The sequence below is a fragment of the Tilletiopsis washingtonensis genome, assembly GCF_003144115.1.
Source record: "Tilletiopsis washingtonensis strain MCA 4186 unplaced genomic scaffold FA09scaffold_4, whole genome shotgun sequence".
Lineage (NCBI taxonomy): Eukaryota > Fungi > Basidiomycota > Exobasidiomycetes > Entylomatales > Tilletiopsis > Tilletiopsis washingtonensis.
Genome location: NW_020312001.1, coordinates 438,224 through 451,733, shown reverse-complemented (window position 1 = coordinate 451,733; position 13,510 = coordinate 438,224). Strand labels below are relative to the sequence as shown.

The following is a 13,510-nucleotide window of genomic DNA, read 5'->3' as shown; positions in this document are numbered from 1 at the left end:
TAGACGGCGATGTCGTAGTCTCGAAGCCGCGACCTCGCAGGCGCTGCTCGACTGCCGCGTCCGAGAGCACAGCCAGCGCCGCGATAGACTCCTGGCCAAGCTCGGCACGCGAGAAGCGCTTGCCGGCTGCCGAGGCTTGGATCGTAGCGAGAGGAATGACGAAGCCCTCTGGCCTCTCCCAGCACGTCTCTCTACTGTGCGTCTGGTAATAGTACGGCCGTCGCCGCTCGTCGTCGTACAGCTCCCACCACTGGCCGTCGGGGCTCGGCGGCAGGACGATGGTGCCTTCGGGCACGACCCACGCGCACTCGCCCGTCTCAGGATTCGCAAAGAAGGAGCGGCCTCCCTGTGCCGCGTCTGTGTCAGCTCTGCTGCGCACGAAGCTGATACCGGCCCACTCACCGGCTGGTCTATGATGACCCAGAAGTGAGCGCCCCACGAGTCATCGCCAGTCGTGCCGGTCCAGCCCTCGGTCGCACTGCGCGAGCGGCGCACTGCAGGCTCGCCGCAGCTGAGCTCTTCGAGCGGCTCCGAACTGCCCGATGCATGCACGACGAGTGCCGTCGCCGAGATGCTGCGCTCGCGTACGGCACGCTCTGGCACGCCGAGGCTACTGGCCTTTGGCGGTGGTGACTCCACAAAGCTGGCGCTGGTAGAGGGCGTGATGTGCGCGCTTGAAAGCTGCCCGGACGTCGAAGTGGATGTGAGAGCTGAGCTGACGTCGCCGAAAGAGCGCAGCGAGACGGCCTCGTGGTCGCTTCCGAGCTGACGCGGACGCATGCTTTCGGCATAGCTCTCCGTCAGGCGCTCCTCGTCATCAGAGTAGAACGAGTAGGAGGCAGAGATGTCTGCGAGCGAGTCCGAGCCGCTGCGCCTGCGCAGCGGCGGCGTCTTGTTACCGGACGACGCAGGTGCGCTGACGAGCGTGTCGGCAGAGGTCTGCGGCGTCAAGCGGGTATCGGGTCCGAGGCGCGGCGTGAGCAGCAGCTGCGCCGCCGGCGCACTCAGCTGAGCGCCCGCCGAGGTGCCGCTCTGCACACATGCGGGACTGCTGCCGCCAGCAAGCCGTGCCGCCGATGGTGCCGGAGAGACGGGCGTGGCCGCGCTGCCATGACTGCTGGTGGTGCGAGCGCGCGTCTGCTGTGGTCGAGGCGAGAGAGGCGTGGGCATGGACGGAGCGGCGACGCCCATGGCGACGGCCGCCATGCGCGAGCTGGCAGGTCCAGCCAGCGCTGATGAGCGGGCAGATCAGCCAATGCTGGGATCGGAGACGGTGCTGCAGTGCAAGATGCGCGGGCGAGAGGGTGGCGCTCGTCGGCGAGCTGCTGGTCGCGGACAAGGATGCACAGCCGCCGCGAGTGCAACACCGGCAGCAAGAGCAGTCAGACTCGAGTCGAGCAGGAGCAGGCAGCGGCAGCAGCGGCCCTGACGCGTGCGTGTGGAGTGCGCGTTGCGGCACGCGCGCGCGTTTGGCCGGCGATGCGAGCGGCAACGACGAGCGAGCAGATGACGCGGAGTGAAGAGAGAGAGTGACGGGCGTATTGGAGGTTCCGAGCGTGGTCGACGATGGTGGTCAGAAAGACGGAGTGGCCAGGTAAGAGTGCGGCAGCAGAGGTGTGTGATGGTGAGGGGCAAGCGGCGGAAGCGCCCGTCGCCCTGACAACGCGGCGTGCCTGCCTCTTCGAGAGGAGCAGCGTCCGTTGCGGCTCGCACGCTCCAGCCGCACAAGCTCTCATCTGCAGCGCTGCAGCGTGCGATATGGGCGCTCGGCAGCGGATGCAGTTGCAGCCTGCAGCTGTCGCTGGTAGAAGCGGGCCGCTTCCTTCTGCTCGCCGCCGCAGCGGCAGCGGCACACGGCACGCCCAGCGCACCGGCTCGCGCCGCCGCCTACCGCCGCCGGCAGTGCACTCGTTCCATGTGCCATCGCTCGGTTCAGTGCAGGCCCGGATGTCACATGAATCGCAAGGGCCAGATTGCGCCCCTCGCTCATTCGGCTCGAGAGAAAGATGGATAGGAGCGCCTCCGTGAGCTTGTAGGGACGAGGCGCGAGGCCCGAGGGGCCGCTCCGTACCGTCGCGTCGGCGTCTAGCCTTCAGAGCCCATGGAGACTCCCTCGTCAACGGCCTGAGGCTGGCGTCTCTGATGAGCGTGATGCTGCTGCATGCTGGGAAGTGGCTCAGCAGCACACGTATTTTGAGGGCGTGCGGCGGGGAGGAAAAGGCCTCCGCCATGCGCATGCAAGGCGCCCGGCAACGGCCACGCGTGCGTGGGACGCCTTGGCCGCTCGTAGCCGCTGCCGCGCTGCGGCAAGCAAGGACGAGCACAGAGCCGCCTGCGGCAAGAGCGAGCGGGTGCACATGCACCGCTGGGAATAGGGGCTCTGCCTCCGCAGCAGCTTCGGACCGCCCTCCCGCCTCATGCCGCGCAGGTGTGTACAGGTATGGCCATTTGGTCGGGAGCAGCGTGTGAGTGTGAGTAGAGGCGCGAGGCAGCAGAACGAATGTGGGTGGGGTGGTAATACGATGAGGCGTACAAGGCCGAAGGCGAAGCCGGAACGAGAGTAAGACGCTGCCCGGGCAGCCGAGGCAGGAGAGGAAGCGAGGCAAGCGACGGCACGCTCAAAGCGCACGCTTGGAGCGCGTGCGGCGCACGAGGCCGTCGGCGGCGGCGACGTCGCGTCGCCGGCCCTGGTAGCCGGCCGTCTGGCGCGACGGGTTCGTCCAGCGCGGCGTGGGGATGTTGCCGCACTGCTGGTTCGGCAGCGCCTTGATGCCGTCGAACGCCGACTGGCCGGCGGCGGGCGCCGTGATGACGCCCTGGTCGATCATCGTGAGCATCGAGTACTGGTCCTGCAGGTAGTCGGCGACGGCGAGCACCTTGGTGCTGCTGTGCATGAGCTTGAAGGACCAGAACACCGAGCCCGCCGACCACGCCCACGCCGAGACCTGCGTGTTGTAGTACTGCTTCGTGAAGGCAAAGGTGCCGCCGCCGTTGACGGCGCTCCACTCGGTGATGGCCATCGGGATCGGGAAGCCGACGGCGTTCTGCGCCAGCTGGCAGACGCTGAAGAGCAGAGGGGGTCAGGACAGGCACACGGCATGAGGCAGGCGTGCGGCTCACCGGCTGATCATGTTGTCCTGGTCCGTGTTGAGCGGGAAGTAGCCGGGGTACGGGTGGTCCTCGTACACGAGGTAGTTGGGGTCCTTGCCCGTCGCAAAGTCGCGCCAGTAGTCGAGCGGCGAGCCGCCGGTGATGAAGCCGTGGTGGAAGAACATGGTGAGGTTGTTGGACTTGAGCTTCTCGTAGCTGCGCTCGTAGAAGGACTGCGGCGGAGGTCAGCCAAGGCCGCGCACAGGCGCCGCGTCGCGCTGCTCACCGTCAGGGTTGCGAGACGGCCGCTGTTGCCGTTCGGCCGCGGCTCGTTGACGACGCCGACCGACGAGATGAGCGACTTGTACTTGTTCTGGTTGATCCACGCAATGACGGCGTCGACGGTCTGGTCCGAGAGGCCCTGGTTGTAGCTGCTGAACCAGTTGATCGTGTCGGTGGTGTGGCCGCACGACTGGTCGCCGTTCTGCGAGCCGGGCATGCCGTGCAGGTCGATCATGGCGTACATGCCGCGCGTCGACATCCAGCCGAGCACCTTGTCCATCTGCTCCTTCTGGCCCGCCATCGCCAGGTACGGCTCGCCGTTGGCGGCGGGAATGAAGGCCTGCGCAGCGCGTCAGCACGCCGGCGCACAGCACGGCACGCCACCGCACACTCACCCAGTAGCCGACGGGAATGCGGATGTAGTTGATGCCGACGGCCTGCAGCTTGTCCAGCTCGGCCTCGGTGACCCACGAGTCCCAGTGCGCCGACAGCACGTCCTGGGCCTTGTTGCCGAGAATCTGCGTGAGCGTCCACTCGTCGACGGCGTTGTCGCCGCCCTGCTGGATCATCCAGTCCTCGTTCATCCAGCGCTCCAGCACGAGCCAGTTGCCGAGCGACACGCCGAACATCTTCTTGTTCGGGTCCGTGAAGCTCCACTGCTCGAACGGCGTAAAGGCGGGCGCGGCGGCGGTCGTGTTGGTGCTGCTCGTGGTGTTGCCGCTGCTGGGGCTCTCCGTGGAGCCGCCAGTGTGCGTGCCGGCGCCGGAGTTCTTCGAGCCCTCGTTGGCCGCGCTGGCGTTGGCGGGCGACGAGGAAGACTTCATGGCCATGCTCGCGCCCACACCCGCGCCGACGCCGATGGCCACGAGGAGCAGCACGAGCAGGCCAGTGAGGACTGGCCGCCGGCGCACGAAGCCGAGCGGGCCGCCGCGCGCCTTGACGGGTGCCATGGCACCGGTATCGCTGGCCTGGAGCGAAGGGGTGAGCGATGCGCCGCGGCCGAGCGTGCGCTGCAGCCACACTCACTGCCAGTGCTGCCGGGCCGCCCTCCTTGTTGAAGAAGTACGTGCTGGGCACGTCGCTGTGGCGCTTGGCGCCGGCGTCGCTGGCAAAGGTGCCGGGCGTGCCGGGCGCGCCGCGCGGGGCGTACGCATCGTACGAGCCGCCGACGGGCGTGTGTGGCCGCGGCTGCATGTTGTAGGACTGCGGCTGCATGGCGGAGGGATGGGTGTGGGGGCTAGGCGGGTCCAGCAGTGCACGCGCGGGCGTCTAAGGGATGGCAGGGCAAGGCGAGGCGGAACCAGGAGGGAGTGAGGAGCACGCGGCGCGGCGTGTGTGGGGGTGCGAGGCTCGACGAGGAGTGGGGTGGAGTGAGGGTGAGGGTGAGGGTGCAGAGCAGGAGGGTGCAACGGGCAGCGGCCGGACGGGTGGCCGCATCTTTGAGGTGCCTCGCTTGGCGGGCAGCGCAGCAGGGTGCAGCAGCGGCAGGCGAGCAGCACACGCCGCAAAGCAAGATGCAGCGCTGCACCCGCCGCGGGCCGCCGGGAAGGCGGTTTAGCGCGGCCAGGCACCGCACCGCGTGATGGTCAGCACCTCCGCCGCGCAGCTCCGCGGTCGGCTCCTCTCCCCCCTCTCTCTCCTCTGAGCCTGGTGCCAAAAATGCATGCTTTGCGCACTTTGGCCCCTCTCTCGGTGATGCTGCGCCCGACGGCCGCACTTGCTCCTGATCGGCCCATACCAGGGCAGGCCAAAGCGCACAGCAGCAAGCGGCGGACAGGCGCGAGCGAGATGCGCTTCGCCTGCCCGCCGAGACAGCGCATCTCGCGCCACGCCGCACGCCGCACGTCGCACGCCGCTGCTGGGCTAGTGCCGCGCACGCCGCGGGCCGCCGGCAGCCGCGCCGCCCGCAGATGCAGCTGCAGTCGAGTGCGCGCAGAGCAAGCGGCAGCACGCCCAAACACCCCCACCCACGCCCGCCCTTTCCCCACTCTTGCGGCGTCTCTTGGCGGTCACAACGTCTTGATGCTGGGGCTGCGGCGCGGGCGCATCGCTCCGAACGACCAGCGTCAGCTGAGAGAACGAGGCGAGAGGTGCGGCGCCGGCGAGGCGGCAAGCTGCTCTCTGGCCTCATCATGCATGATCGCTGCTGGGCGCTGCAGATTCCTTCTTCGTTCTGCGCCTCCGCCGCGGCACGGGCGTGTCGCCTGTGCAGCACGAAGCACCCGATCGCTCCCCGCGTGGTGCCGTCGCGCAGAGACGCGGGATCCCGTGCCCGGCTCGAGGTCGAGCGCCGAACGTCTGCGGCGTGCATCTCAGCACGACGAAGCGCGACATCGGCCGGCCAAGCAACGCATGGATCGTGGGAGCGAGATCGTGCGGCAGCAGGCGCAGGCACCGCACGAGGTCGCGATGGAGGCGCTCGGGCGTTGTCGTCGGCCAGACGCAGCAGCGCAGTGCAGGGTCCAAGGCCAGAGGTCTCAGCGCAGAGCCGCGCCGTCCTGCCACACCCCGCCGTCCCGCGTGCTTGGCGTTGCAGTCGCACAGTGGGGCAGCTCGCAGCTCTCGGATGCGCATCAGCGCCTGCTCGAGCTGGAGCAGATCTCACCTGCCAGCTGCCAACTGCGTCGAGAGCCGGGAGCGGGTCCGGCGTGACAGCTCAAGATCTGGGCGTCGCTCCGCTTTCGCGAGCCCGGCCTCGTGCGCGCCCGAGAGCGTCGAAGACCCTGCGCCAAGCATGACAGTTGATCATGCGCCTCTTGAGCGTCTGCTCTGGACCGCTCGGACGCCGGATCTTGATGGTGTGGTCGATGCGCATCTCGCAGCGACGAGGCTCGAGGGCAGCAGCGGCTCTCGCTGGCCCACGCCGCGCGAGCGACTTTCAATTTGCCCTTACTTCCGCGACCCGTCACGAGCGCCGGAGAGAATGCGCGCTGAGATGGACCTCAGCACCTGTCGTGCACGGACCGTCAGCTCCTGAGCCTCTGTTGGTTCAACGAAGGTGTGGGCGCTGCTCGAGTATGAAGGACGGCAGAGCGGCCTGGAGCAGCGGTGCACGTGACCGGCCGCTGCTGCTCCCAGCCGCCGTCTCGTCGCGGCACCTGGGACGCGTCGCGCAGGCGGGGCGCGTGCCTGGCGGCCGGCTCGCATCTTCTCGTCCTCCCCTCTCCCTCTCCACTCGTCACTGCGCAGCAGGCCGCTCCGTGCACCCTCAGCCTACGCCGCCTCGCACCACACTCGCGCAGGCACTCGCCGCCGGCCGCCCCGCCCTGCGCAACCCACCGCCCGCCATGAGCCTCGGCGTGACCGGCGAGCCGGACGCGGCCCTCTGGCGCGATGCCGCGGTGCATGCCAACCTGGCGCCGCTCGTGGCGCCGCTCAGCGCTGCGCTCGCCGGCGTGACGCTCGTGCTGCCGCACGGCGCGGCGCAGCTCTCGCCCGCCGTGCTCGCCGACGTGGCGTTCGACGTGCAGCGCTTCCAGCACCGCGTGCTCGGCCCCGAGGCGCCGCGCACGGCCGCACCGCACCCGCCGCGCATCCCCGCCAACGTCTTCCTGCCCGGCGCCTCCTTTCTCGCCATGTCGACGCCGCCGGCCGCCGACGGCGCGCTGGCCACGCTGCTCGAGGCTGTCATCGGCGGTGCTGCCCGTGCCGCCCTGCCCGCCTGGAATGTCGACGACGCGGCCCACGAGCCCGCGTTCCGGCAGCTCATCGTCGACGCTCGCGCGGCACTGCGGCAGAAGGGCCACCTGAAGAAGACGATCATTGCCGCTGGTGCAGACGTGACTGAGGCAGAGGTGGACACATACCGGAAAGCAGCTGCGGCGCTGGATTGTGAGTGGACTGCAACCTGACTCACACGCGCTGGAGCTGATTGTGGGCTGTGCTGCAGGCGAGTGGACCAAGGACGCCGCCGCTGCCACGCACGTTCTGTTCTCCTCGCCCGAGTCGCCGCGCCAGTCGCCGGCTCCGGGCGGCGAGGCGCCGTCCGAGTACTTCCGCACGCTTGCGCGCATGCAGCTCTCCAGCGGCGCGTCGCTGGCGCTCATCCACGTCTGGTACCGGCCCGACTCGTACGACGCTTGGCTGCCCGCGCAGGACTTCTCCTCGCCCGAGCCCGAGCCGACGCCCAAGGGCTCAGCCTGGGTCGTCGGCAGCAAGTGGCTGACCGAGGCGCTGCGCTACAACGAGCTGATGAACGAGGAGGACTACGAGAAGGAGGAGACCGACGCGGCGCAGAGCGAGACGGCCTCGGCGGCGGACGCAGCCGAGAAGACGGAGGGCTCCGCGGCGCGCACCTCGCGCAAGCGCGGTCTGCCAGAGGAGGTCACCGTGCCCAGCGGCGAAGACGACCCAGAGGCACCGGCCGGCGGCGGCGGAAAGCGCATCAAGCTCTTCGTCGCAGCGCGGCCGAGCGGCGCCGTGGCAGTCGACCTGTCCGGGTCAAACGGCCCGCCGCCGGGCAAGAACTACGAGGTGCACCCGGTCGCTGGCGGCGCCATCGGCAACCTGCCGCCGGAGGCGGAGCCATCGCGCACGGACGATGAGCCGGCTCCTGTCAGGGTCGTCGGCCAGGCTGCACCCGCGCCCACGTCGGGCGACGGAGACGTGAGCATGGCGGATGCCGGCGCATCAGCGCGTCCAGCCGACGCTGGCGCTGCGGCCGAGTCTGGCGTCGCCACGCCTGCCATCGACGTCACTGCCAGTGCCGAGGGCGACGCGGCGCTGCGCAACCATCAGCGCCAGGTCGCCGAGAATCTTGCGCGCAAGTACCTGGCCGAGCAGACGCAGGAGGTCATCATCCCGTCCTACTCGACGTGGTTCGCCTTCTCGGGCATCAATGCCATCGAGAAGCGCAGCCTGCCTGAGTTCTTTAACGGCAAGAACCGCTCCAAGACGCCGACGATCTACCGCGACTATCGCGACTTCATGATCAACACGTACCGCCTGAACCCGAGCGAGTACCTGACCTTCACCGCCTGCCGGCGCAACCTGGCCGGCGACGTGTGCGCGATCATGCGCGTGCACGCTTTCCTCGAGCAGTGGGGCCTCATCAACTACCAGGTCGACCCGGAGAGCCGGCCCGCCACGCTCGGCCCCCCTTTCACTGGCCATTTCCGCATCACTGTGGACACGCCGCGGGGCCTCCAGCCTCTGCACCCGGGCACGCGGCCCTACCAGCAGCCGAGCGGCGCCGCCCTGTCTGGCGTGCCGCGCGGAGAGGGCTCGCACGCGGGCACCTCGGCGGCGGGCGCAGGCGCGCCGGACCTCGTCACCGAGCTCCGCCGCAACGTCTACCAGTCGACGATGAAGAGCTCGACGCCGGTCGATGGCCCCGCGGCTTCGTCACTCGCAGCTGCGGCTGACGCGGCTGTGCGTGCCGGCGCCGGCGCTGCGCCTTCCTACTCGTGCGACACGTGCGGCACCGACTGCACGCGCACGCGCTACCACAGCGTCCACGCGCCGTCGCGCGGCCCAGGTGCCGGTGGCTACGTGCTGTGCTCGAGCTGCTACCTCGAGGGCCGCTTCCCGTCGTCGATGTACAGCGGCGACTTCGTGCGCGTCGACGACACGGCCTTCAAGCAGGGCGGCGCGCCGAGCGAGGACGACTGGAGCGACGCAGAGATGCTGCGTCTGCTTGAGGGCCTCGAGATGTTCGACGACGACTGGGCGCAGGTCGCCAACCACGTCGGCACGCGCAGCCGTGAGCAGTGCATCACGCGCTTCCTGCAGATGCCCATCGAGGACCCTTACCTCGACGGCGGCGCGCCGCGCACGAACGGCAGCGTGCCGGCTGCCGCAGAAGGCTCGAACGGTGCTGCAAACGGCGATGTCAAGCAGAGCGACCTGGGACCGCTGCAGTATGTGCGCGACCTCAAGAACGCCGCGATCCCCTTTGCGCAGACGGACAACCCGGTCATGAGCGTCGTGGCGTTCCTCGCCAGCGCTGTCTCTCCGGCCGTAGCAGCTGCGGCGGCGCAGAGCGCCCTCGGCGAGCTCACAGAAGGCATGCGTCGCCGCATCGCCCGGAAAGATGCCGCTGAGAAGGCAAAGGAGGCCGAGTCGCCGAGCAAGGCCAAGGACGGCGACGCGTCTGCTGCCACTGACGCCGAGGCGACTGCTGCCGACGCTATGGACGTCGACAAGGCGAAGGAGCCCGAGACACCGACGGAGGGCGCCAGCGCGGCAGAGCCGTCCACATCAGAAGCACCGGCGAACGGCAAGCCGGCCACGCCTCGCGACCCGGAGACGGTGCCGCGCAACGCCGTCGAAAAGGCCGCCGCCGTGGCGCTGGGTGCGGCCGCGGCCAAGGCGCACGTGCTTGCCACCTTCGAGGAGCGCGAGTGCCAGCGCCTCGTGAGCCAGGTCATCGAGGCGCAGATGCGCAAGATGGAGATCAAGATGGCGCAGTTCGAGGAGCTCGAGAGCCTGCTCGAGGCCGAGCGCCGCTCCGTGGAGGCAGGACGCAAGCAGGTGAGCAGACTCCGCGTCCGTCCTCCCGTACCACCAGCTGACAGCCGCCCTGCAGCTCTACGCCGACCGCCTCGCCGTGCAGCGGCAACTCGCTGCCGTCAGCGAGCTGCTGCGCAAGGCCACGCAGACGCCCCGCGACGTCACGGCGCGCGACCTGCAGGGCAGCTCGAGCGCCGCGCACGGCGTGCCGCAGCAAGGGCCCATCATCCGCGCCCACGAGGGCGGGCAGGCGCCGCCGGCTGGCACGTACGCGCAGATCTGAGGGGCCGTCCCTGTCGCCGTCTGTCTCTCCCCTGTCACGAGTGTCCTGCGCTGGAAATCTGATATCATTCTGCATCACCGACGAACGGGGCACGACGGCTACAAGTCAATGAGCGAGGCCTCCATGGGACGCTGCCACGACTCCTGCTGCTTGACGGGCTCCGAGGGCGGGTGCGTCGGTGCGATGGGGATGTCGCGCCACGCACTCATGTTGCTCGTGCTGACCGTCGAGCCGACACTCGGCGGGCGCACGGGCGAGAGCGGCGAGGCGTGAGCAGGGTGCTCCTGCGGCGCCGATGCGCCCTGCAGGTTCATCGCGCCGAACGCAGCGGCCGTGCCGTCCAGACTCGCGCTGGGCGCGGCACCATAGTGCGCCGGCGGTGACTGTGCGGTGTTCCACATGTCGCCGACGGGCGACTCGAGAGGGTTGTGGTGCGCCGGCACTCCTGCGCCTGGCGACATGGCGGGCGCAGTGCCATGCGGCGCCGGCGGAAGCGACTGCAGAGACTGCCACTGCTGCTGCTCGTGCGACGGCGGCGGAGCCGAGGCCTGCGGTGCCGAAGGACCATTGGCGTAGGCGTGAGCCTCAGGTGCGCTGTAGCCGTGCGCGCCTGGATACCCCTGCTGCTGCGGTGCCTGATACGGCTGCTGCGCTTGCGGTGCAGCAAATGCGCCCTGTGGCCCGCCATAGCCGGGCGCCTGCGGCTGCTGCGGCTGCTGCATGTAGCTAGTGCGGCCATCGGCGGTGGGCGTGGGCGTCGCAGCCATGGACATGACCGGCGAGGGCGGAGCGTACTGCTGGTACTGCTGCTGCGGCGCCTGGCCCTGGTGCGCACCAGGAGCGTAGTGCTGCGGAGGAGCGAGCGCGTGCGATGGCGCGAACTCGGACGTTGGCGACGCCGGATAGTGCGACGGCGGTGCACCTGGGGCTGCAGCATAGGACACGCTGCCGGCGCGCTGAGGCGGCTGAGACGGGCCAGAGTGGCCGCCGTAGCCGTAGCCTTCCTGGCCCTGTGCCATGTAGCCTGGCTGAGGAGGCGCGGCATAGTACTGGCCGTGCTGCTGATGACCAGGCGCGGGCGACGGCTCCGCATGGCCAGGTGGGCCAGCGTAGTGCTGCTGATGTCCATATGCGCCTTGAAACTGCTGAGGCGGTGCGCCGTACTGTTGGCCATAGGCACCCGGCGGACGCGACAGCTGAGCATCGAGTATCCGGTCGTAGAGGCGCACCGCCTCGGTGAGCTTGTCGTGCATCGACACCAGCACGCCGTGCCGCCGGTTGCCCTCCTCGAGGTTGCGCGCCATGCGTGGCCGTGCCGCAGAGGCGCGCTCCAGCAGCGCCTGAGTTTGCTGCTGCTCCGGGCCCGGATGTGCCGCCGGATAGGCGCCATGTTGCCGCGCGTAGTTCTCGTGCGACGCTACCGCCTGTGCGAAGGAGAGAAGCGCGTCGACGTCCTGTGCAGGAAGCTCGAGAGACGGCGGCACCTGGTGCGAGAACATCAGCGGCTGGCCCTCAATGGACAAAGCTGGCGTACTCACAGCCATCTGCTGCGGCTGACGGCCGCTGCCACGTGCGCCGCCGTCGTGCGGGCGCGGCGTGCTGCTCTGCTCGTCCGGCCCCGGCAGGCCTTCGGGCGCGCTTGGCGCCGGCGGAGCGTAGTCTCGCAGGCTGGCCGCGATGGCAGCTGCCAGGTCCGGGTCATCGTCTGCGTCCGTGCCCTCCATCATGCGGCCGTCGGCCTGTCGCGTGGCACGCGCCGTCGGCGGCTGCGAAGGCACGTAGCCACTGGCGCCGGGCCCGCTCGACGAGGCACCTGCGCCGCCCGAGCCCTCCAGACTGAGCTTGATCGCGAGCGCCAGGTCATCCTCCTCGCGCTGGCGGCGCGTGCCTGAGCCGGCCGAGCGCGCAGCGGGCTTCGAGCCGAGCGTGTTGGAGCGCTGGTGCGCTGCGCCACCTCTACCCGACGGCGTCACATGCGCGTCGGAGCGCGAGCGGTTGAGCTTGGTGCTGCCGCTCGACGTCGACGACACGGACTTCTTGGGCGGCGCGCGCTTGGCGTGGCAGCCGTCGCACACGCGCACGTCCTGGCCCACGCCGAACCACGGCAGCGACATGGTGTGCGAGGAGCACTGCTGGCAGAAGGGATGCCCGCAGTTGCGGCAGTGGTGCTTGCGGTTGAACGTCGTGAAGGCCGTGCGGCAGCGCATGCACACGTCCGAGTCGACCCACTCAGGCGCCGTCATCGTCTCGACGAGCGCGGCACTGATCACAGCCGACGGGTCGCGCGGCGGAAAGTCGAAGCCGGACGACTTGAGCGAGCGGTACGTCTCGCTGATGTAGCTCATCGACGAGCCGGGCCGCGCCTCGGCCAGCTGCGCCCAGTTCTGAATGAGGCCGAGCGCCTTGGCCTTGACCTCGTGGTTGACGCCCGAGGGCGCCTTGAGGATCGAGACGAGATTGTCCATGAACTCGCGCGAGGCCACCTCGGCAAGGAAGTGATCGCCGCCATTCTTGATGCAGATGTCGGTGAGCTGCGGCAGAGCGTCAGCAGTGGCAAGCAGGCAAGGGCGGTGGAGAGGAAGGGCTGTGGAGAACAAGAGCCGCGGCCCTGTCCATCCGCTTGTCGGCCGAGCTCCGGCGGTGGCAGTGCACAGAGTGGGGTGCAGCCGCCATGTAGGGCAACGCTCTGCTAGCTTCCGTCTGGCGATCGCCGAGGCACGTCCGTGTGCAAAGCTAGGGCTCACTCGCCACTGCCATCCACCTCCGCCGCGCCAGGCTCATCACTGTCTGCAACCGCAGCACGCTCGCCACATCCAGGTGCATACACCCGCCACCGCGGCGCATGCCGCATGTCACGCCCACTCACCCCAAGCGCCAGCAGCACGACGTTTGGATTCTTGTGCGCCAGGCGCTTGCGGATGGCCTGTGCCGCGGCGCGCGGCTGCACGGCCTTTGCGCGCACGCGGTCGCAGATGTCGAGGTTGAGCGCAATGTCCTCCTGGCCCGCGGGCAGCAGCTCGGAGGTGGCGCGCTCGACGAGCTCGGCGAAGGGGTCGGCGGCCCAGAGGATGCCGGCCATGGCGGCGGCGGCGGCGCGGAGTGGAGGCGGGGTGCGCTGCGACGGGCGACGAGGCTGCGCGCTTGGTCAGAGGCGGCGTTGGACTGTGTGGTGTGACGCTGTTGTGTCTCTTTGGCAGCGACAGTCAGGCAGGCGTGGGTGTGTGACGGGGAGAGGTGGCGGATGCGAAGGTGGAGATGACGCCGGCGTGCCGAGCCGTCACGCCGCGCGGCGAAGGCGGCGGCGATGCGCACGCGCCCCGCCGCCGTATCGCCGCACGCACTCCGCCGCCATGCGCAGCACGCGCTCAGTCGCTGCTGGCACCGCAGCCTTGGCGCCCTCGTGCG

General features: G+C 69.5%; 3 protein-coding genes across 3 annotated transcripts; 1 reads left to right on the top strand and 2 right to left on the bottom strand.

Annotated features, from left to right (window-relative positions):
• Positions 1 to 2,487: 2,487 nt before the first annotated feature.
• FA09DRAFT_328196 (glycoside hydrolase) lies at positions 2,488 to 4,760 on the bottom strand. Its single transcript, XM_025741679.1, has 5 exons — positions 4,399 to 4,760; positions 3,768 to 4,340; positions 3,377 to 3,712; positions 3,121 to 3,323; positions 2,488 to 3,063 (listed from the first exon to the last, which is right to left on the bottom strand). Exons 1-5 carry the CDS (start codon positions 4,585 to 4,587, stop codon positions 2,619 to 2,621), a joined length of 1,746 nt encoding a protein of 581 aa, XP_025600350.1. The 5' UTR covers positions 4,588 to 4,760; the 3' UTR covers positions 2,488 to 2,618.
• A 1,767-nt stretch (positions 4,761 to 6,527) lies between these two features.
• Positions 6,528 to 10,182, top strand: FA09DRAFT_315677 (hypothetical protein). The gene is made up of 3 exons (XM_025740812.1): positions 6,528 to 7,203; positions 7,262 to 9,843; positions 9,899 to 10,182. Exons 1-3 carry the CDS (start codon positions 6,660 to 6,662, stop codon positions 10,103 to 10,105), a joined length of 3,333 nt encoding a protein of 1,110 aa, XP_025600349.1. The 5' UTR covers positions 6,528 to 6,659; the 3' UTR covers positions 10,106 to 10,182.
• Positions 10,152 to 13,304, bottom strand: FA09DRAFT_358830 (ubiquitin binding protein). Its single transcript, XM_025745016.1, has 3 exons — positions 12,972 to 13,304; positions 11,644 to 12,636; positions 10,152 to 11,589 (listed from the first exon to the last, which is right to left on the bottom strand). Exons 1-3 carry the CDS (start codon positions 13,182 to 13,184, stop codon positions 10,204 to 10,206), a joined length of 2,592 nt encoding a protein of 863 aa, XP_025600348.1. The 5' UTR covers positions 13,185 to 13,304; the 3' UTR covers positions 10,152 to 10,203.
• Positions 13,305 to 13,510: the final 206 nt, after the last annotated feature.

What these genes read in the sequence shown, in the direction of transcription:
- FA09DRAFT_328196 (XM_025741679.1), bottom strand. Translation starts at nt 4,587, where the DNA reads ATGCAGCCGCAGTCCTACAACATGCAGCCGCGGCCACACACGCCCGTC. An exon ending in GCCGTCTCGCAACCCTGACG is followed by an intron (nt 3,324 to 3,376) that starts GTGAGCAGCGCG and finishes CCTCCGCCGCAG; the next exon opens with TCCTTCTACGAGCGCAGCTA. An exon ending in CAGGACAACATGATCAGCCG is followed by an intron (nt 3,064 to 3,120) that starts GTGAGCCGCACG and finishes TCTGCTCTTCAG; the next exon opens with CGTCTGCCAGCTGGCGCAGA.
- FA09DRAFT_315677 (XM_025740812.1), top strand. Translation starts at nt 6,660, where the DNA reads ATGAGCCTCGGCGTGACCGGCGAGCCGGACGCGGCCCTCTGGCGCGAT. An exon ending in AGCAGCTGCGGCGCTGGATT is followed by an intron (nt 7,204 to 7,261) that starts GTGAGTGGACTG and finishes GCTGTGCTGCAG; the next exon opens with GCGAGTGGACCAAGGACGCC. An exon ending in TGGAGGCAGGACGCAAGCAG is followed by an intron (nt 9,844 to 9,898) that starts GTGAGCAGACTC and finishes GCCGCCCTGCAG; the next exon opens with CTCTACGCCGACCGCCTCGC.
- FA09DRAFT_358830 (XM_025745016.1), bottom strand. Translation starts at nt 13,184, where the DNA reads ATGGCCGGCATCCTCTGGGCCGCCGACCCCTTCGCCGAGCTCGTCGAG. An exon ending in TCGTGCTGCTGGCGCTTGGG is followed by an intron (nt 12,637 to 12,971) that starts GTGAGTGGGCGT and finishes GCTCTGCCGCAG; the next exon opens with CTCACCGACATCTGCATCAA. An exon ending in GTCAGCCGCAGCAGATGGCT is followed by an intron (nt 11,590 to 11,643) that starts GTGAGTACGCCA and finishes TTCTCGCACCAG; the next exon opens with GTGCCGCCGTCTCTCGAGCT.